Source organism: Podarcis cretensis (assembly GCF_951804945.1).
Source record: "Podarcis cretensis genome assembly, chromosome: 2".
NCBI lineage: Eukaryota > Metazoa > Chordata > Lepidosauria > Squamata > Lacertidae > Podarcis > Podarcis cretensis.
The window spans coordinates 67,056,697-67,078,316 of NC_137171.1; the positions used below are offsets into that span (position 1 = coordinate 67,056,697).

Consider the following 21,620-nt stretch of genomic DNA (forward strand, 5'->3'; position numbering starts at 1 on the left):
CCAACCTTCCTCAAGGGGAAATGTTATTTCCCATGTTGATTGCCAGTTTGTTTCCAGGCCCATGGTGTTCACACTGGTGTTTAAAGCCCTAAATAACTTATGCTTCAGATATCTGAAATGCTGCCTCTATCCCAACCGACCCCCCTCAAGTGTTAAGATAGGCAGAAGGAGGGCACTTGTCATAGTTCCACCACCATCAGAAGTGTGCCCTACTTTACAAGGGATAATCCTCTATTTGAAGGGCTGTCAGTCCTCTGTTTGGAAGACCTCTCTGTTTGAAGGCCTGTTTGGTCCAAGTGTGGTTTAAAGATAAAGAACCTTAAGAAGGGAGAGCATAGGGGACCTTAATGTCACCCATCAACAATTAACACCTGAGAGTCAGTGACAAGCAGAACCAATTCTAGTTCTGTCCCCATCCTCCTCTCTGCTGATTTCTACAAGAGCCATCCTGTGACTAAGGAGGAGGACGATATCAGGCAGTGCCGTCCTCCAGGCTGGTTGTATTCTGCTTAATATTGGTTGAACGTTACATAGAGATTTGAAATTACATAGAGATTTAGGCAAAAGCTGTTTTAATCCTCACGTGTGAAATCACCACAGGAGTATTGACTGATTTAGAATGCCATCTTTTTAATAAAACATTTAATATGGTCATTTGGTGGTGTGGGCGCTAACAGGGTTAGCATGCCCACTTTTTTTTGCTTCACCAGAGTTAAGGTAGGCTTGAACAGACCTTGCCTACGCCTGTTAATAAAGGATGTTCACCTTAAGTGTTGTTTGCAGCAGAATCCTAATTGTTGTGAACCTCCTCAAGCTCTGCCAGACTGTTTCCCCTCTTGATTAGCCAAGGTTACTTATGCCCAAATGTGATTTTATTGCATTTTGTGTGTATGCATTATACAGCTTATGCAATTCATGTGAGTAACATGCAGGTGTTGTTTTGCCTCCTTTGTTTCACTAAGCGGTGTTTCACATACAGTGTGTGCATTGTGGGTTTTCAGTGCTAAAACCACTGTGTGAAAGAGACGAAAAGCCTTTGCTGCTCAGATCCTCTCCCGCTTTGCATTGTTTTTGAGGCTCTGAGAAAGGAGATAAGTATTAGATCCTAGAGTGCCCTAGCACCTGATGCCAAGACATGTTGCTCTAATCAGTTAGTCCTTAGCCTAGGGTGTGTCAAGAATGGGACCAGGGCAATATTTCCAATCACGACACCATTCAGGTGCTGTACAGAAATCAGAACAGGGTGCCTGGAGGCAATTCACAGCTTCATGTTAATTTCACGGTCATGGCAGAATCCACAGAGACCTGCAGATTATTTCTGTCAAGACTTCTGCAGAAAGCAGCTCAGTTGCCCATGTTTCCCACTGCCAAGATGGCTGCAGCACAAAATAATTGATGCCATTTAAACAAGTGCATTGTTCAAAATAAAAAAGCAAGTCTCCATATAACCAGAAAATAACACTGACTGTGAAGGTTGCTATCTGGATTTGCAAAATGCTGGTCTGTTTCCTCCTTGTGTCCAAAAGTTCTTGCTGCTTCTCTATATCGGGTGCAATGATTCAGTTCACACGTAGTGTTAAATGAGGGTTTAGCATTACAAAGGAGGAAAGGGGAGCTTGGGAACCTGAGCTTCACTGTGGCTTGTCCACATTACTGGCAAATACAGCCAGTGTGTCTGCAAGGAACACTGGGCAAGCTGATCATTGTAGTTGATTGCAACATTGTAGGAGTGTAGGTGATTGCTACATTGTAGGAGTGCTACTGAGATTGCTTCCCCTGGAAATGTGAAATACCATTAATATGTGCAGATTTTGCTCAATTTTGTTCAGTAAACTAGTATCTATTTCTTAAGCGCTGAAATTAGAACTTGAAATTGGAGGGATATTGTTCTTCAAAATCGACATTAATTACAGCCCCTTCCTAATTTTCCTGAATGCATTATGCTTCTGAATGTCACCTCACAACTACTAATACATATTTTCCTGCAGTGAATTATTTTTGTAAACTATGAAGGTTTGTGATAGGTTATAGGAGGGTAATAGGTTATGGGAGGGAAATGAGAAAAGTAAGTGACAAAATGGAGATGGGGACAGGTGTCATGAAAATGATGGGATACATTATTTTTTAATTTCTTTGAAAATGTATATTTAAATCTAGATTTTCAAGATAGGTTACAAAAGAGAGCCATAAAACAAAAATAAAACAGATGCAAAAACACTAGATATAAAAGCAATTATAGTAACAGTAAAAATACAAAAATACAAACTTTTTTTAAAAAAATTGTCTAAAACATGGCTCTCTGGGCAGCCCAGTCCAATGGGCGGCATATAAATAATAAGATGATTATTATTATTATGCAAGCCTACAGAGTGGCAGGGATATGTAGAGAAGGACCTCTGGTGCCAGACGTAACAAACAGGTAGGTTTCTGTGGAAGGAAGTGATCACTTAGGTGCAAGTGTGAAAAGTTTTTATGCAGCTGGAGATTAAAATCAGTTTGAATTGCACTCAGAAATGAACAGGAAGCGACTGCAAGATATGATCTGACTGACCAGGTCAGCAATCTTGTTGCTGAAATAGGGAAAGTGTGTGTAGAAATGCATATACTGAAAATAAAATACAAAAATGTGTTATGTTAGGGGAAATTACTTTGCATAAATGTGTACATTAGTCGAAACTGCATATAAGAATATGTTTATTAAGAGTAATCTTTATATTTTCCATTCAAATTAGCATGTTAGGAAGAAGATTTTAGGCAAATGAGTTATACTTCGTAGGAGAAATTGTCCTGGAATCTCTGCCTAAAAAGGCAAATGCAAGATGAAATGATTATATTGATCAGAAAATAAAGCAATTGCATGTTTGGAAGATTGATTTAATATTTCTTTCTATCTCTTTTTGCATTCTCTCTCTTTCATTGGTACTAAAAATTGTAACATAGATAAGTTTTTTCCTTGATTTTTTCCAATGTGCTTTTCAGATATGAAGGAATAACCAAGACTTGGTCCTGTAATGTTAACAGTAGAACAGGCACTGCCTACTTCATAACATAACCCTTTAGAAAAATTACATACACAAACTGAATCCTGTGTTGTTGTTTTTATCTCTTTTTTTGTAGAAAAAAAGAATTCTAAAGGGCTCAATTGAACTATCAAAGATTAAGTGTGTAGAAATTGTGAAAAGTGATATAACAATTCCATGTCACTATAAATACCCTTTCCAGGTAAGTGAAAGTTTGTGACTCTGGGCCAGCTGTCCTATTAGGCAGAGTGATGAAGCCACATCAGGCATGAAAGGGTAGCAAGTATTTAGATATTTAATTCATTTTTGCTTCCAGAGAGAAGCAAAAGAGGTGGAGTTTTCTATTTTAGATGACAAATAACTTTGCTTGCCTTAAATTGCCTTTCACCTTGACTTTGCCTGGGGTGGGGTGAGGGGCGATTAGCTAAGCCTCAGGAAGCAAGGTGTCTTCTTGGTCCAGCCCTATCAGTTCCATAACCTAAGCTGGGCTAAATCAACCAGTTTGACAAGTACCAGAGTCAGAGAGACTTTTCTGCAGCTAACAGTGCCCAGACTGTGGAGCTTCTTCCCTGAGGGGATATGTTAAGCCTCAATTTTTCACTTTTAAACGTATCTGGAAAATGTTTATTTTCCTATTTCTTAACTGCACAAGAACGAATTTGGGTATCTGGAGGGGAAATTCAGCATTAGGAAAAACTCAGCTGGCTTTCCTTTTCTAAAAGACAATTCCTAACCCTTTTGGCAGCAGTTAGCTTTTGAGCTAGATGCAGATTAGAGTAACATGGGTGATTTATTTGACTCATGCAACTGGAGATAATTTGGCAAATAATTGAATTATTTATTTCTGCTACAGATATATAGATAGATAGATGATAGATAGATATCCATGCCATATTTTGACTTTTAAAGAGTACTTATGTCAGAAGTAGGTTATTTTCCTATTTGGCCTGCAATGTATTCTATGCACCTTTTTTCATGTTGTAGATTTTTCATGACAACTATCTGCTGTACGTCTTTGCTCCCAGCCAAGCGAGCTGTCAGAAATGGGTGCTGGCTCTGAAAGAAGGTAACTGATCACAGTGTAACCTCTCAGGTCAATAAATATTCTAAGAGCAGGATCAAAACTGTTGTAGCATAAACTTTAATGACTCAGAGCCCACTTCAGCCACTTTCACATATGCTGCCAATACTGCATGTCTACTATTGAGTTCCTTTTGAGTGCAATCATCCTGTTGAGTTCCATGGGATTTACTCCCCAGTAAAGTATGAGCACAACTGCCTCCTGAAATATGCTTATAAGCCTCTCTCCTGCTGTCAGCATACATATATAAAAGACAGAAATGCTGCTACAAAAACCTTTGTATAATATTTTTTTGATTGATTGATTGATGGGCATGCAGGAAGGCAATTTCTGCTTCAGCTCGTATGCTGTCTGTGTGTCACTTTTGAGCTGAATTGTGAGTTGCTGGCACTCTGGACTGAACCATTTCAGACTGCAAATGAGGGGTCTTATCTTTTTGTTTGTCCCCCAGTGTGGGCAAAAGCACCGAAGCTTCCTTCACATAGTAAATACATAAACACAACAGCAAGAATGTTTTAGCATTCCCCCATATGCTAGGGACTATCACTGAAATGGTATAAAAATACCTATAGTAAATAATTTTCTGTGCATGTTAGGGACTTTTGACATAGAGAAACTTATTATTATTATTTTTTAAATGCAACAACCGCGATCCCCACATCAGTAATTTAAAATAGTGCAGTCTGGAATCTGTTGCTTCACTCCATGTAACATAGCTGTTACATATTCAGTAATCCAGCTGTATTTCTTTTGGAAATTTGGCCTAGCCAAAGAAGAGAAATTATTGTATCTCTCCTGGCTGGCCACTTCCAATTGTAGCCCACAATGATGGGATGGACCAGATGTGCCCCTCTGCATGTGGAATGTAATTTTCAGCTACACTGAGCTTTCTGTCACACCTTCTCCTTCCCACTCACTGGCAGTTTATATGGGAGGTACTATAACAGCATTTTTCATCAGAACGCCACGTAACGATAAAGATTGTTAGCCATTGTCAAGATGGATAGGCTGGGGAAATTTGACACCATCTTAATTTTTCCATCCGACTTTTTCCAGAAACTAGGAACAACAACAATTTGGTGGCAAAGTTTCACCCAAATTTCTGGATAGATGGGAGATGGAGATGCTGTGCTCAGGGAGAAAAACTGGCAACAGGCTGTGTGGAGTATGTTCCAGCCAATACTGGTATGTAATTCATTCCAAGTGTCCTCGTCCCTTCTGAATCAGTACTGAATTGATGATTTACCCTGATGTATGATGCTTTAATTTAGATGAGATATCAAGCAAGCACCTGGTCACCTTTGACAGTTGATATCCCATGCCATGTTTAGTGCTCCCTTGTGTTTAATTAAGTCTTCGCTCACACACATAAAGCTTATTGCAAGCTGTCTGTGTTCTGTGGTTTGACTCACTCACTCGAGTGATCTGTTTATGCTATTGTTTGAACCCCTGGCGTAGATTTACTGGTTGTCCTTGGCACTAGAGGTCCACAGCCTCAGTGTTGCCCATCTGCAAAATGGCTACATGTTATATGGAATGTCTTCTAAATCCTTTGTTCTTTAATAATTAGTTGCATGGTTGTATGCTCCGTATAGTATGCAGCTGTTTTGGCTGCTTGAGTTCTCTGCTCTACTTGCAGTTTTATTTATTGCTTTGACACAAGGGTGGGGTTTCCCCCCTTCATTTTGATGGCTTTAGAACCTCAGGCCCTGGGGCCAAATGCAGCCCTTACACCTATTTGTCTGGCCCTCAGGACTTCCCCCGAGGCCACCCCACTCACTGGCTCTGCACTACACCCTCCTTTAGCCTGGCTGGAATGACTTCTTGAATTGTGATACCTCTCGTTTGCATGGATGGAAAGATGGGTAGGAGTGTGTAGAAACCTCTGACGTGTGTGGCTGCTGGAATGCAGCCTCTTGTACAAAAGGAGGAGTCATAGAACTCTAGATTTGGAAGGGACCACAAAGGTCATCTAGTCCAACCCCCTGCAATGCAGGAATGTTTTATCCAATGTGGGGCTTGAACCCACGACCCTGAGATTAAGATACTGATTTGTCCTGCCCACTTTTCCCTCTAGCCCTTCTGGAGGAAAAGCAACCCTTGGGCTGAAAAAAAGTTCCCCTCCCTTGTGTTAGACAGATCAGTGATTACCCTGGTATTAACCAGCCTCAGGGTATTTGTAAGCATGTGGAATATCCATGTCTCTGAAGTATACAGAGTATTTTCATGGGGATTACTCCACCCTCTCTTTGCTGGATCCACTGTACATCAGAGCTCCTGCTCCTTTACCGCTAAATTTCCTGCTGCATAAAGCTCTGCCTAGTTACTGCTGGGCTGGCCAGTGAGAAGCAATAAGCTCCATCCCTTGGCGTTGATACCGAGTGGGACCTGGTGGAGCCAAGAAGTGAGGCCAGGTAGGCTTAACACTTCTTGGGCTTACTTGTTATCCGAGGGCCTTCTGGCGGTTCCCTTGTTGCAAGGTGAGGTTACAGGGGACCAGGCAGAGGGCCTTCTCAGTAGTGGTGCCCGCCCTGTAGAACGCCCTCCCATCAGATGTCAAGGAAATAAACAACTATCTGGCTTTTAGAAGACATCTGAAAGCAACCCTGTTTAGGGAAGTTTTTAATGTTTGATGTTTTATCATGTTTTTAATATTCTGTTGGGAGCCGTCCAGAGTGGCGGGTATAAATAATTGCTGTTCTTGTTGTTATTTATTATTATTATTATCAATGTTCACCCAGCTGCAATAGTTTTACCTTTCAGGTGTTGGCAACCTTGGTAAGTGGGCAATGTGCTTCATACAGCAATGCTCATGTTTAACGTAGCTTCATAACGGCACTGTATAAATGTGTGACTGCCATTGTGGGGAACGGAAACTCGGTCCAAAAGTGGGGAGAATAGGGAATGCCATTAAAATTTATAGTTTTGGGAGTGGTTAATATGAACCTCAGAGACAGAACTTGCAGGTCTGCTTTGGGCCGGTTCAAATGAAGGTTTGCTATAATATGATTGTAAGAAAGTACTGCTTCAGGTCTGCTTGCCTGAAGCCTCTGGCCGTGTGGTTAATTAACCATTCTTCCCCATGCCCACGCCCAGTCTCTGAGCCACTGCAAAGTGTGGTGAGAGTTGCTTCATTGCAGGAACAGAAACTGCCAGGCAACCAACTCTCCGTGTGAAAACAGAGCCACCCTGTGGCTGTTTGAATTTGCCCAGATTTGTAGGATTATGATAGTTCTTTCTACTTTCAGAGGAGGTTTGAAAAAGGGCAACCACCCCCTGTGAGGAAAGGTTGCAGTGTTTGGGGCTGTTTTGCTTAGAGAGAAGGCGAGTAAAAGGCGGCAGGACGGAAGTTTATAAAATTGTACATGGTACAGAGGAAGTGGGTAGATCGAAGTTTTTCACCCTCTCTCATAACACTAGGAATGGACATTCAAAGAAGTTGAATGTTAAAAGATTCAGAACAGATAAAAGAAACCACTGCTTCACACATTGCTTAGCTAAACTATGGAGCTTTCTCCCACAGGAGGCAGGGATGGCCACCAACTTGGATGGCTTTTAAAAAGGGTTAAATTCATGGGGAACAAGGTTATCGGCAGCTACTAGCCGCTTTGGCTATGTTCTGCCTCCACAGTCAGAGGCATTATACCTCTGAATACCAGTTTCTGGGAACGGCAGGTGAGTAGAGTTCTGTTGGGCACCCCACAGGCATCTGGTTGGTCACTGTAAGAGCAGGATGTTGGACAAGATGGGCCTCTGGCCTGATCCAGCAGGCTTGTCTTTTGTTCTTTATGCTTTGTTCTAAACATGAATCATATTGTTGGTAAGCTTTTCTTTTTCTTTTTCTAGTCTCCAAGAAACCTCTTCCCCCAACTCCAGAGGATAACTGGGTGAGTGTAAAGAAAGGGCACAGGCATAGTGATGAAGTGCAACATTGTTAAAATTCAAATATGTTTAGATATTTCTATAATATTTGCATGTTTCCAAAGGAGCACCTCTATATCTCTATCTGTATCTATACCTATATCTATATATATCTATCTATATATCTCTATCCGTATCTCTGTCTCTATCTGTATCTGTATCTGTATCTATATATCTATATATCTATATATCTTTATCTTTATCTTTATCTTTATCTATATCACTATCATCACTATCACTATCACTATCACTATCACTATCTATATCTAATCTATCATTTATCTATCATCTATCATCCATCCATACTTTTCTGTCTATAAGAAGCCCCCATGTATAAGGACCCCGCCCCTATTTTGGGGGACTCAGTTTTCAGAAAATGAGGGGAGATGGCCCAAAGTTGTTGAGCTTCTGTGGGCAGGAAACACTCCCTAGATCATTTATCGCTCACTGCAGCACCGAGGAAAGTTGCGCTCCCGCCAACTGGCTGGCTGGCAGATGTGCCGCTCCCCCCCCCCATGCAACTACCCGTGTATTGGACAACCCCAGTTTTTTGACACGATTTTTTAGTAAAAAAAAATCTCGTCTAATACACGGAAAAATACTGTATGCTCTTGTCTCGTAATCATTTTTAAATAGTAATTTTGGTTGTGTCTTTGGGAAAATATAGTAAGGGTCCTGAATTGGGTATATATCTTCTTCCCATGTACAATGGTACCTCTGGTTGCAAACGGGATCCGTTCCGGAGGCCCGTTCGCAACCTGAAAGGAGCGCAACCCACGTCTGCGCAGGTCGCGATTTGCTGCTTCTGCACATGAGCGTAACGTCATTTTGTGCATCTGCGCATGCGCGAGCGGCAAAACCCGGAAGTAGCCCTTTCCGGTACTTCCGGGTCACCGCGGGACACAACCTGAAATCGCTCAACCTGAAGCAAACGTTACATGAGGTATGACTATATAGCTTTGAAGTGCAGTATTTCATAGTTTGGGATTTAAGTACTGTATGCAGTACTTTCAAATCTACAAATCATGCATATGTGCAGAAGATTGTTGTGTGTCTCCAGTGCATGTATGATGTAACGTGAGTCGCAGGCGTTTTAATATACTTATTATTTTCATATGCTTAATTTGGGCAATCTTTCCATCCTAAAATGGGAATGGAAAGATTGTGAGTATTGATTGGGTTCACACATGAAGTCCAACTTTGGTTCAGCTGTCTCCAAACTAACCACCAGCTGTAACCAAGGTTTGCCCTACAGTTTACAGCTTGTGCTTTGCCTGAAAGAACTAAATCGTGAGTCTTATGTCAGTGTAGCGCAGCAGCAAAACGACAGGGGAGGAGTGAAGTGGCACAGTCTTATCTTCTAGAGCCCACACATGCAAGTGAGCTCACACATTTAAGTGTGACATGCAAGCTAGAACACTGGGTAAACATACAGATGTATTTCTTGTAGTTAATTTTGCATATTTAATATGGCTCATTCGAGGTTGTTTTTTTTGTTATTTCTGTACAGAGATTATTTGCAGAGTCCAAGGAATCTCCAGTAATAGCCATTTATGACTACAGTGCACAGAATCCTCAGGAGCTGGAATTACGGTGCAATGAAGAATACTATGTTATTGATAACTCTGAGGTCCACTGGTGGTTGGTTCAGGATAGAAATGGGTAGGTAGGCCATTTGCTTGGAGTTTCTCTTCTATTTTTAATTGCAGACACAGAATTAATAGCCACACAGCTTTCTCAGACTGTACTGCTTCCTGCTCAGATTGATGGTTACTGGACTCCATCTATAAATATAGTTTGGAAGCTTATCCTCTGTTACCAGTAATAGCCCTTTCTAGAGGATAGTTTAAAAGGCATAGTGCTATTGCTATTATAAACCTTTTAAATTCATGTATACTTTGGGTGGAAGATGCCTGGGTTTCTAGTGTACTAATATTAGAGCAATCTGTTTTTAACAGGCATGAAGGATATGTACCAAGCAGCTACGTGGTAGAAAAATCACCAGAAAATCTGCAAATATATGAGTAAGATTGTTTTTCTTCTTTAGCTACAACATTGGCTTGGATCCCAGCTAGCCACAAATGGAAGAGTTCATTCCATTTGCAGAGGGAACTGGGATCTAGCATAGTAGAAGGCACCCTGGGGTACAGGGACAAGGCTGGACTTTTCAACAATCTCTTCTTTCCCTGCACTGTGTCTCAGCCTCCAGAGATTCCCCAAAGCCCCTAAAGCATATTTTTAAGGGTACAGGGTACAGGTGAAAATACATGAAAGGCTACTGACTTATTTCTGCTGATTTGAGCGTCTTGCTGCTGAGGGGACACTCCTGCTGGCAAACGCTTAAATAGATCTAAGGCTAAGCGATTATTACTACCAAGGGGGTGAGAATTCAGTTGAGTAGATTTTTAAAAAAAACCTTCCAAATGAAGGTGTAAATTTGTTTCAGGTTTGGGAGGGTTAAACTGATAGACAGGATTGTGGAATTAGTGAAGGGGGATATTATCTGTTCAAGAGGCAGAAGCTATTTCAAGGAAAATTAGTCTGCTCCATTGTGAAGAGTAACTCTCCTTTTCCTTTACCAGACGTGGCCATAGCCATGCAGTTTTTGCATGCGCTGAACATTCAGAATCTGCTTAATTTGTAATGATAAATGAATTCTGATTTCCTTAGTATGTTCTTCACAAATTAACATGGATGATAGTTCATGTGCCATTTTATGTGCAGCATAAAAACAAGAAAGCAACCCAAATAACTCCAAAGCCAAGGAGTTTACAGCTAAAGCTGTACAGCCTAACCTCACATCCTGGGACTTTTTTTATCATTGCAGGTGGTACAACAAGAGTATCAGCAGAAGCAAGGCAGAAGCCCTTCTCAAGGAAGAGGTAAAGTGAATTCCCTATGGTGATGGTCTTTTATTTTTCTTTTATATATATTTTTTATGCTTTGGTTACTTTGAACATGTTGCAAAAGAGACATCTTGGGGAAATGCAACGACACTCTTAGTAGCATCATGTGCTCCTGATGTTCAACATGTCCTATAAGACCAGGGCTTTTACAATGGTGGCATCTGTGCGACACTGAAATGTGCTTCCAGTGAACATCAGGCAAAAACCTACAGGGATTTTAAGGTGCCTTATAAGATTTGATCTGTCCACTCAGGCTTTCTCAGAGGAGTAATCTAGCTATGTTTATATAGTAATTTGATCTAGTGATTTGCAATGTATTTTGTATATGTTTTAGTAATGTAATTTTATTGGGGGAAGGGTTCGGTTGTCACAATGCTACAATATTCTTTTTTTCCCTTATTGGTAGTTCTACAGATATTATTTTAATTAATTTAAAATAATGATTTTTACAGTCACTATCCAATTCACTATACCTGAATTGCCTGATTATATAATTTGCTGGGTTGTAAGTAGTAATCCTTCCACCATCAGTTCCAGGCAGGTGTCTCTCCCATCCTTACCTGGTTGAACCTGGACCTTATGTTCTACCACTGAGCTACAGCCTTCCTCTAAAAAGCAGGATGAAATATAATACATTATACTAACCAAGCGTCTTTGAGGATTGGCTCCTTCTTTTCTCACATTTGTACCACCTGTGTTGGTTCTTTTTAAAAGTTCCTGCCTTAGCACCAGCACCATTATACTTTGTTCTAGGTCAGGCGGAGATGTGAATTGGGGGAATGGTGATATGGCTTCAGCCACTTAGTTTAGGGATTCTGAAGCCTCTGTTGCATCACTGTTCATCAGCTCTGATTTTCTCCTCCTTTTCAGGGTAAGGAAGGAGCCTTCATGGTGAGAGATTCAAGGCAACCTGGCACATACACGGTCTCCGTTTTCACAAAGGCTTTGAGGCAAGTCAAATCCCAGTGGATATTTGCCGTGGTTCTGTTATTTGGGTTTTTGTTTCTTGTGTTTTGTAAAAGGAAATAACAATATTGATTTTAAAAACTGAGAGTCTCTTTAAATATTTTGACAAGCATGACAGCTTTCTGTTTTCTTCTCTTCCTCCCAAAACATGTGTTTGAACTGTAATAAAAATGGGAACATTATTCCCTGAAAATGTCACGGCAGAAATCTTGATGCACAGTGTTGTATCAGTTGTAAATTCCTGCATTTATTTCACATGACAGATTGGCTACACACACACACACACACACACACGTCAATGTAAATTTGATCACGCTAAGTTAACAGGTCCAGAGAGTGGCCTTTTCTGCAGTGGCTCCCTGTTTGTGGAATGCGCTCTCCAGGATGGTTTACCTGGCACCTTCATTATATATCTTTAGCTGCCAGGTGAAAACATTCTTCTTCAACCAGGGCTTTGGTTGATTAATATCACACGACATTATAAATGAGGTGTTTTTTTTGGGGGGGATACTGTTTTGTTTTGTTTTTGTTATAACTATTTATTTTGTGCTTTTATCAGGGGGTTTATTGAACCGCCCTGAGGTCTTCAGATGAAGGGCAGTATATAAATCTAATTAATATATCAAGAACGATTATAATTTTATTATTTATACCCTGTCCATCTGGCAATAATAATATTGAATTGTTGAATCGTTTAACAAGGTATAAAACATATCTGTCCCCAGACGTTCCAAAGTGTGACCTTCTAAAGGTGCTCTTTCTAATTGTTGTTTAAAGAGAAATAATGGAAGGGTTTCTTTTCACTACATTTTTAAAAGGTAGAGTCAAATAAGTGGTGTGTGTGTGTGTGTGTGTTTGTGTTTTCCACTTCGTATCTACAGTATGTGCCCAAAGTTTCATTGAAGCTTGGTAATTCTAGTTTGTTTGTTTTTTAGCTGCTTCTATACTGTTTCGAAAGGAACCTTATTTGTTTGTTTTGTCTATTTAAGCAACGAGAACAACCCCGTTATAAAACATTATCACATCAAGGAGACAAGCGACATTCCCAGGAGATACTACTTGGCAGAGAAGCATGTTTTTGATTGTATCCCGGAACTGATCACCTATCACCAGCACAATGCAGGAGGTATGTCCAGGCAAGAACAGGAGAAACAGCTTTGAAATGTTCTGAAGATGTTAGGATTTTTTAATATATTTTTTAAAGTTGCTCTGGAAATCAAAGTTCAGTTCAGCTGTTTTTAAACATGAGTGGTTGGTTTGCAGATGCAACAGTGCCTCTGCAGAGTTTTGGTGTCAGCAGTGGGGAGTTTGGATTGCTCTGTTAATTGAACTTAGTTCCCATTATTGAATTCACACAAATTTCAATGGGAATTAAGTTCAACTAACTTATCCAGCCCTGTGTAAATTACCTGTGTTTCTGATTATCTGAATGATTGTAAGTTATACCTTGTCTCTTATATTTGTCACTCTGGTCCCAAACTTTATACTGACAGAGCTTCATAGAACTTCCTTGGGATGTAACTTCTCTATGAATCATAGTCCTAGACATATTCAAACATATTATGTGAAATGTGGCTGTCATCTATCTCCTTAGTCTCCATTAACTCTTGGCTCCGTGGCCCATCTCTTTTCCACCCCTTCCAACAATAAGCAGTCAATGTCACCTTTTCCTCCAATTCATGTATATATATTTCCCATCATGCAGGTCTTGTTACTCGTTTGAGGTATGCTGTTTGCTCCTGGAGAGAAAAGGCTCCTGTTACTGCTGGCCTAAGCTATGGTGAGGAGACTGCATTGACTTGATTGTGTTTTTATCCTTTAGTTATATTCATTTGGCATAATGGTTCCACTTGTCTAAATGACATGTGCTATGACTCTATAGAAGTTAATGTTGCATCCATTTTTACTGAGAACAGGCTCACATCAATGAATGGATCAAGTAGAAATGTATTTTTTAGCAAAAACAACAGAACCTCATAGTATCTTAAATACTAAGGGTGAAATTCAATGGAACGCTAAGGAAATTGTTCCATCAGTGCAAACATTTCTGCTTGTCCAATAGAACAATTTCCCCTTTCCTCCATCTGTATTCTGTTTTGAGGTTTCCCTGAATGCCCCCCAAGCAGTTTTGGGGAGTGCATGGGGGCAATGGGGGGGGGCGTTTAAAACAAAATGTGTATGATGGTGCGGTCTAATGGAAAACTGATGAATTATTATAAGAAACTAACCACGTTCCATTATTATCAAGATTAAATTGTTAAAATTTGAATGAAACTTCTCAAACCCTTAAAATCTATTATCATAGCTGGGGGTATTGTAAAAGGCCTAGTACTGCTGCACTCCTTTTCTTTCATAAAGCACTACACAGGGTTGAAAGTGTTCTTCTGCTGCCTTATCCTAGGAAAATGGATGATTAATCCTCAGGAACTGACATTTGAACAGGAGATTGGCCTTGGCCAGTTTGGAGTGGTTCATCTTGGTTACTGGCTGGGCCGGATGAAAGTGGCCATAAAAACCATTCGCACAGGAGCCATGTCAGAAGAAGACTTCATTGAGGAGGCCCAAGTCATGATGTAAGCAATCCTGCCAAGGTCCAATACCAGTCAAGGTCCATTACATTGTGTCAAGCCTTTAGAATGATGCCAGGTGAACCCAATGTCTTGTAAAACAGAGACACCATTTCCTAGTATATGAATTGAACGGCAGCATGACTTTTTATCTCTTAGTGCAACCTTCACTAATGTCCAGTTTTGGACAATCTCTATAACCAGAATTAAAATGTACCAAATGTTGTGCTTCAAATACAGGCTGAAAAGTTGTGGGACATATGAGTGCTTTGTAAGGTTCTCTTTGTCCCTGTACTTTGGTGGAATTAGTCTTTACTGGAACAATAAAAGCTAACCACTGAATTTCATTTTTTATCTATGTGCAGACATATGCACAAATAAATATTAATGAAGTCATGATGCTTGGAGGCTACTTAGTGCAATCCTATATATCTACTCAGAAATTTGATGGGAGTTATTTCCAGTCCCAGCTAAGGCTATAATTTCAGCCTGAGTTTCTAGTTGATGATGGATCTTTATGTTGTCCTTTTAAACACTGGGCAGTTCTAGAGGGATAAGGAATCTAAAGCCGGCATACAGCAGGCTATTTTTACAGCAGTCTGCTTGGCTCAGCAATTCTTCTTTTTACGATTCTATGAATTTTTGCTTTTCTTTTGAGGTAATATTTCTTTAGACACGACGACAAAGATGAAAAATGTGGCATCAATTATTTTAAAGCTTGAAGAAAATATTTTTGATTTTAAAAAGCAGTAATTTGAATCAATATAAAGATGGGGTAAAATGCTGTTTCCACTGGGACTTTTGATGCTGCACAATCTCTCATAAGGATGAAGTTGGAAATGAAAGATTGACTTTGATGTCACTGGTGCTATACTCAAAGGAAAGGCATAATTTTCGCTTTTTATAGCTCCTTCAGTAAAAATCCCTATTGTATTAATATCTGATGCTTATTTTCATAAAGACGCAAAGCAAGCTCAGGTTGTTGGGGAAACTGCATGAGCATTTATTATACACATTCTGAAGTATTTAAATGCATTGCGTATGTGAAGAGTATTTAAACTACGTTCAGCAAGGCTGTTGCTTGAACAGAAAATAGGGGAAATGTCAATTACATTTTGTTTATATGTCCAAGCAGTGCAGAATCCATCTTACTTTTCAAGAGATTCATACAATGATGAGAGAAATATAACATCAAATTTTCCAGGACCCACAATTTGTGTGTGTACCATTCCTGGGTCTGGTTTTCTTCTTTCACATTGATTTTCTTGCTCTTTTCTTAAATTTCCGGTTGAACATGCCCATATATCAGCTTCTGCAAAGGACTTCACATGACTACACTGATTTCTCCTCCTCTATCAACAGGAAGCTCTCCCACCCCAAATTAGTCCAGCTGCATGGGATATGCATGCAACAAGCTCCTATGTGCCTAGTGTTTGAATTCATGGAGCATGGATGTTTGGCTGATTATCTAAAGAGGCAGCGAGGGAGTTTCTCAAAGGAAGAGCTCCTTGGAATGTGCCAAGATGTGTGTGAAGGAATGGCTTATCTGGAACAAGCGTCTGTCATCCACAGAGACTTGGTATGTCTGGGTCATGTCCGTCTGTACCTCTTGTGAAGAAATTAGCAGCTCTTAAATTAAGAAGGGGGACGCGGGTGGGGCTGTGGGTTAAACCACAAAGCCTAGGACTTGCTGATCAGAAGGTCGACGGTTCGAATCCCCGCGATGGGGTGAGCTCCGTTTGCTCGGTCCCTGCTCCTGCCAACCTAGCAGTTTGAAAGCACGTCAAAGTGCAAGTAGATAAATAGGTACCGCTCCGGCGGGAAGGTAAATGGCTTTTCTGTGCGCTGCTCTGGTTCGCCAGAAGCGGCTTAGTCATGCTGGCCACATGACCTGGAAGCTGTACACCAACTCCCTCGGCCAATAAAGCGGGATGAGCGCCGCAACCCCAGAGTCGGTCACAACTGGACCTAATGGTCAGGGGTCCCTTTACCTTTATTTTAAATTAAGAAGGAAGTGAAATTATCACCACTTACAAGCCATAATTTAAATAATTAGGACTGTAACAAATATTCTTCCATTTCAGTATGTGAGCCAAAAATAGTGGTTGTGGGGCCATTATAGTTATTTCCTGAAAAATCCTTTTATTGTCAGAATATTTACTCTTTTAGGTGACCCACCCATCTTCAAATGCTATTGTTTCCCTACCTGCTGAGGCTCTGGTGCCATTGTCCTTGCCGAGTTTTTCCACAGACTGGCCAATCACATGGGCGATCCCAGCCAACTGGAAATCGCATGCTAAATGGGATGATATCACATCACTATGTAGCCAATTATATTTTGCTACATGAAGATATTAGTGAGGGAACACAGTCTGCTGAGAATGAGGGCAAACCTACATGGATCAAACATATTCATGATCCCAGCCTATCAGATTTGACCATGTGATTATGTCGTTGAGTGAAGAAGACAGACTAATCTGATTAAAAGAGGAGGAGCAAGTCTGAGAAATGTAAATGAATATGCAAACGTTTTCACAACCTCTGTGGAAAAATGCTCAAAGGTGTCGGGTGTAGTTTTCAACACAGCTAAAATTGCTCTTGAGAAATAATGGGTTGTTTCAGTTCAGCCCTACTAATACTCTCTTTTTCTCCATTCTACACAGGCTGCTCGGAATTGCTTGGTAGGAGAATTCCAAGTTGTCAAAGTGTCAGATTTTGGAATGTCACGGTAATTTGAACCTTGTATTCATACTGGATGAGTAGAATTCCACTAAAGTTTCCCCCTCCTTTTGAAATGTGTCCAGCAGCTACTTCATTGTTGTGGCAAAATATACATTTAGTCTGGTGCTCATAGTTGTCCTGTTCTTGCTGAAACTTCCTCTAGCTGTTCCCTCCTTTAACAATGTTTTTTTTTTTAAATATGAACTCAAAGTGCTGGAGGCACCATTTCTCATGATTTCCACACTTGATTTCTTTTGCCCCATTGTCATTTCCAATCAAACAGTTTGAGCCATTGTGAAAACCTATAAAAACAAAGAACAAAGAAAATAATGAGATGTCTCTATCATAGCACATTCAACCCTCTGGAAAAGAAATCCCATCAACTGTTAAACCACTGTCATCACCTGCTGTTTTCCAGGCATCCTTTCACCAGTTGCTAGCCGGATATGTTCTGTAGTTAACCGCATTGTTGAAATGGTTGGCAGTATCTGATAATATAGAACCAGAGGCAGTGAACCATTTGGATTAGCTTCCAGTCTGGACCAGGACATATTATCCTCTTACACCAGTAATCATGTATTATAAGGAGGATGTTATGTTAGCATAGGGCACAATATTTATTATTATTATTAATTCAATTTATATATCACCATCACAAGATCTTAGGGTGGTTCACAGAATAAAATCCAAGATATAAACACAAGTAAATAACTCAAACTAAAACAGTAACCCCCCCCCCAAAAAAAAAACCCCAATACTTTCCCACAATATTGTATGAGATCCTGAGAACTGATTCTTATGCTTGCAATGTATGCATTCTGCCATGGAGCTGCAACCTTTCCCTGTGTACAATGGTGTTTGTGTAATGTGGACCCTGGAATCATTCAAATGGGTTGTGGCCTTAAACACGTTGCTCTGTTTTAGATACGTCCTTGATGATCAGTATACCAGCTCCATGGGCACCAAATTCCCCATCAAATGGTCAGCACCAGAGGTTTTCTCCTATAGTCGGTATAGTACCAGATCTGATGTATGGTCATTCGGTAAGAGCCTTTAATCTCAAAATTCCCATTCACTTAATTACTTCAGTTTCTTCTTCTTGAAAAGACCTTCCATTGTTAATCCTTTCTAGATAAGAAGTTCCAGCCTCGTCCTCATATCCCTTTTGTGTAAAAAGGCTTACATTATTATTATTTAAATGTAATATGTTTTAAACCATATTTGGCTTAACATTTCCTATAGATGGGGAAGGGGGGATTGCAGGCGCCAGCATGGTCTGTGACTTATCATTAATTTGCATAGCATGGTTTGCATAAGAGGATTCTTCTGTCAAGTCATGGCATCGTGCTTCTGCGAGCCTTTCCGCTTTGCTACTCCTCAATCTTTTCACATTCTCCACTGGGTCATTAAACCATCCTACTGTGACCTGGATCAAAACACCCCGAGGAATCATAGAATCATAGAGTTGGAAGAGACCACAAGGGCCATCGAGTCCAACCCCCTGCCAAGCATGACAACTAGCCTTTACCTATGAGTGAGCACTTCAACTAAGAGTTTCGTAATTTTGCTTATAAAGGATCCTGGAAGGACATCCCCTAGATTTATAAATGTTTCAAAGTGCTTGTATCATGAAGATGCTTCATGAAGAGCCGGCATTACTTAACTGATATGAAGATGGAATTCCGCTAGAGACAGGGTAGCTCTGTGCTTTTTGCATACAGTTGTCAACTGCAATTAAGAAAATATCCTTTCCATTTTGCTTCTTTATTTTGAATTCACAATTAGTGTTTTGGGTGGTTTGTTTCTAGTCATGCAGAACAGCAACACTTGTTTAAAGTGAGTTTCACATTTTCGATTTAACCATGTTTTGATTCTGCAGTTGTGTTTGATTAATTTTGACCCTTTTGAAAAGCAGGTTGGCAGACAGATCATAACTCCAGTGAAGAAGTTGCATTGTCTGCAACAAAGAAAATTTTAATAATTTACATGCGATCATTGTGAGCATCAATGGTAAAGTCTGGAGAGCCAGTGTGGTGTAGTAGTTAGAATGTCAGGCTTCTTCTTCTTTGGCGATCACTTGTAGCCATGTAAGATTGTCTTCCATAAACACAGTCTTAACAGTGAGTCTGTAAGTGACTGTGGAGGCCAATTCTGGATCCACACATCCTTCCACAGTGGGGATATAGGTTTCCTGGCGGGATTTGCCAAGTGTGCCTTCCTCTTAGCACGTTTCTCTCTTTTGTCCTGAGTTCAAGCATCTTCAAAGCCCATGACACCTTCGGTAAAGGCTGTTCTCCAATTGGATCTGCGAGGTCAGGGTTCAAATCCCCATTCAGCCATGAAGCTCACTAGGTGACATTGGCCAGTCAGTGCCACTCAGTCTAGTATTCCTATCAGGGTTGTTGTGGGGATTAAACAAGCAGGGAGAGAATCATGGAAGCCACCTCCAATTCCTTGAAGAAAATATGGGATATAAATGCAATCGATCAGTCCTGGCTCCCACATATAGGCAGAGGCAAACACATAACGTACTGACAATCAGGAAACCAGTGAGACTATTTCTATTGTAAGCCTCGTTTAGTCTCAACATAGGAAGCCACCTCATTTATGTATGTATTTATCTGAAATTCTGTTCACCCTTCCTTCCAAAGGAGCCCAGGGCAGCAAGGACAGCCAGTCTTTTAAAAAAAGAAGATTCCAAAACTGTTAAAAACACCTAAAAAAAGATTCATTTTAAAACGAGTCAGCAAACTTTTTCAGCAGGGGGCCGGCCCACAGTCCCTCAGACCTTGTGGTGGACTGGACTATATTTTGGAGGGAAATAATGAACAAATTCCTATGCCCCATAAATAACCCAGAGATGCATTTTAAATAAAAGGACACATTCTACTCATGTAAAAACATGCTGATTCCCAGACCGCCTGCGGGCTAGATTTAGAAGGCGATTGGGCCCGATCCGGTGCCTGGGCCTTAGTTTTCCTACCCATGTTTTAAAACATTCTAAAAACTGTTACAGTTAAAACCATTGTTTCATCCAGTGATCTCAGGGTTTATTTTATTTTGGTTGTTTATTTACATCCCACCTTTTCTTCCAAGGAGCTCAAGGCGGCGTATATGATTCTCCCCTCCCTCATTTAATCCCCACAATAACCATGTGAGGTAGGTTAGGCCAAAAGGCAGTCACTGGTCCATGGTCACCCAGTGAGCTTCATGAGCCAGTGGGGTTTTGAACCCTAGTTCCAGTCCAATGCTGGAATTGCACGGGGTTGGACTAGATCTGTTGGGGTTCAGAACTTACTGGGTTAAATTTTTGTTCTGAGAGTGCCTCCCATTCTGACGTTTGAAAGGAGGGAGGAGTTCTACTTGTTGTTCTCTCTGTGTCTCTGAGAGAGACGAGCTGGACGCCATGAATGCTAGCAGTCCAGGAGGAGCTGAGAAATGCTGAGCTGTAAATATTTGCTGCAATAAAGAACTGTTGAGTTTGGACATACACAGTGCTTGGTGTTTGTCTGGATCTGAAGCAGACTGCAACGGTTTTGATCCGCTGTGTTTTTACTCTGCAAGGCGAAACCGGAGAAGAAAAAGGTCTGCGCAGCTTGGCTGGGAGCGTGCCGGACCACTGGGGCTAATTGGGGTCATAAAGCAATTAGCTGGCCAGTGCAATTAAGATCTTATCAGATCTTCACAGGTTATGGAGGACCTAATTACCGCTAATAAAACTGTTGCTGGGAGTCTGCCGGTGAGCTTTGAAGTCTTGAAGTCAGCTTGGCAGTAGCTGGGAGGACGCTAGACGGAGCAGAGGTCTGCGTTCTGTGTTTTGCCTGCTGCAAAGAGGCAAGAGTTGCTGAGGCAGAGAGCTGAGAAAGCAGCTGAGGAATCGGGTGCCGGAGAGCTGACTGGTGAAACGTGAGTACAGCAGCTGGGGCCCCGGGGAAGGAGAGAGAATGGCAGACAGCCTGGTCCTTGAGGACGTTCCACTTGAAAAGCTCACTTTAAGAAGTTGGGCAACCTGGTCCAGAAGGGTAAGGGGTTGGTTTCTGGTTACTGGGCTTTGGAATGTAAGCCAGAGAGAACCACTTCCCCTGAATTCAGGTCCTGAAGGGACAGACGTTACAGGCTTTGAGACTGCGTTGCCTGAAGAAAGCCAGCAGAGAATGCAAAGAGAGCTTGCTATGCTAAAAGCATGCGTACATGCATCACTTTTGCCCAGTTTGGAGGGCGTAAAGTCAGCAAGGGCTGCCTGGGAGGTGCTGAGAAGTTTGTGTGAAACTTCAGCAGGAGGCCAGAGCCCTGGAGGAGTCAGGCAGAGCCTGGAGATGGCTGTAGCCCCAGTCCCTGAGGTGCAAGTCGGGGGGGCTGAGAATTCCAAAGGCAAGTTTCAAAAGTTTTCCACTGTGAGTGCTGAAGTGAAACACAGTTTCAGCGAGGGCAGGGCTGG

General features: G+C 41.1%; 1 protein-coding gene across 3 annotated transcripts in view; it reads left to right on the forward strand.

Moving 5' to 3' along the window:
- Nucleotides 1-21,620, forward strand: part of ITK (IL2 inducible T cell kinase) — a 44,789-nt gene that overhangs the window by 16,531 nt on the left and 6,638 nt on the right. For all 3 annotated transcript variants that reach the window (XM_079968247.1, XM_079968245.1, XM_079968246.1), the window contains 14 exons: nt 3,118-3,222; nt 4,005-4,086; nt 5,158-5,286; nt 7,948-7,988; nt 9,533-9,684; nt 9,981-10,046; nt 10,850-10,904; nt 11,799-11,878; nt 12,884-13,020; nt 13,600-13,674; nt 14,296-14,467; nt 15,824-16,040; nt 17,125-17,189; nt 18,107-18,225. In XM_079968247.1, the coding sequence (XP_079824373.1) occupies nt 3,118-3,222; nt 4,005-4,086; nt 5,158-5,286; nt 7,948-7,988; nt 9,533-9,684; nt 9,981-10,046; nt 10,850-10,904; nt 11,799-11,878; nt 12,884-13,020; nt 13,600-13,674; nt 14,296-14,467; nt 15,824-16,040; nt 17,125-17,189; nt 18,107-18,225 (1,495 nt within the window). The remainder of the gene's footprint in view (nt 1-3,117; nt 3,223-4,004; nt 4,087-5,157; nt 5,287-7,947; nt 7,989-9,532; nt 9,685-9,980; nt 10,047-10,849; nt 10,905-11,798; nt 11,879-12,883; nt 13,021-13,599; nt 13,675-14,295; nt 14,468-15,823; nt 16,041-17,124; nt 17,190-18,106; nt 18,226-21,620) is intronic.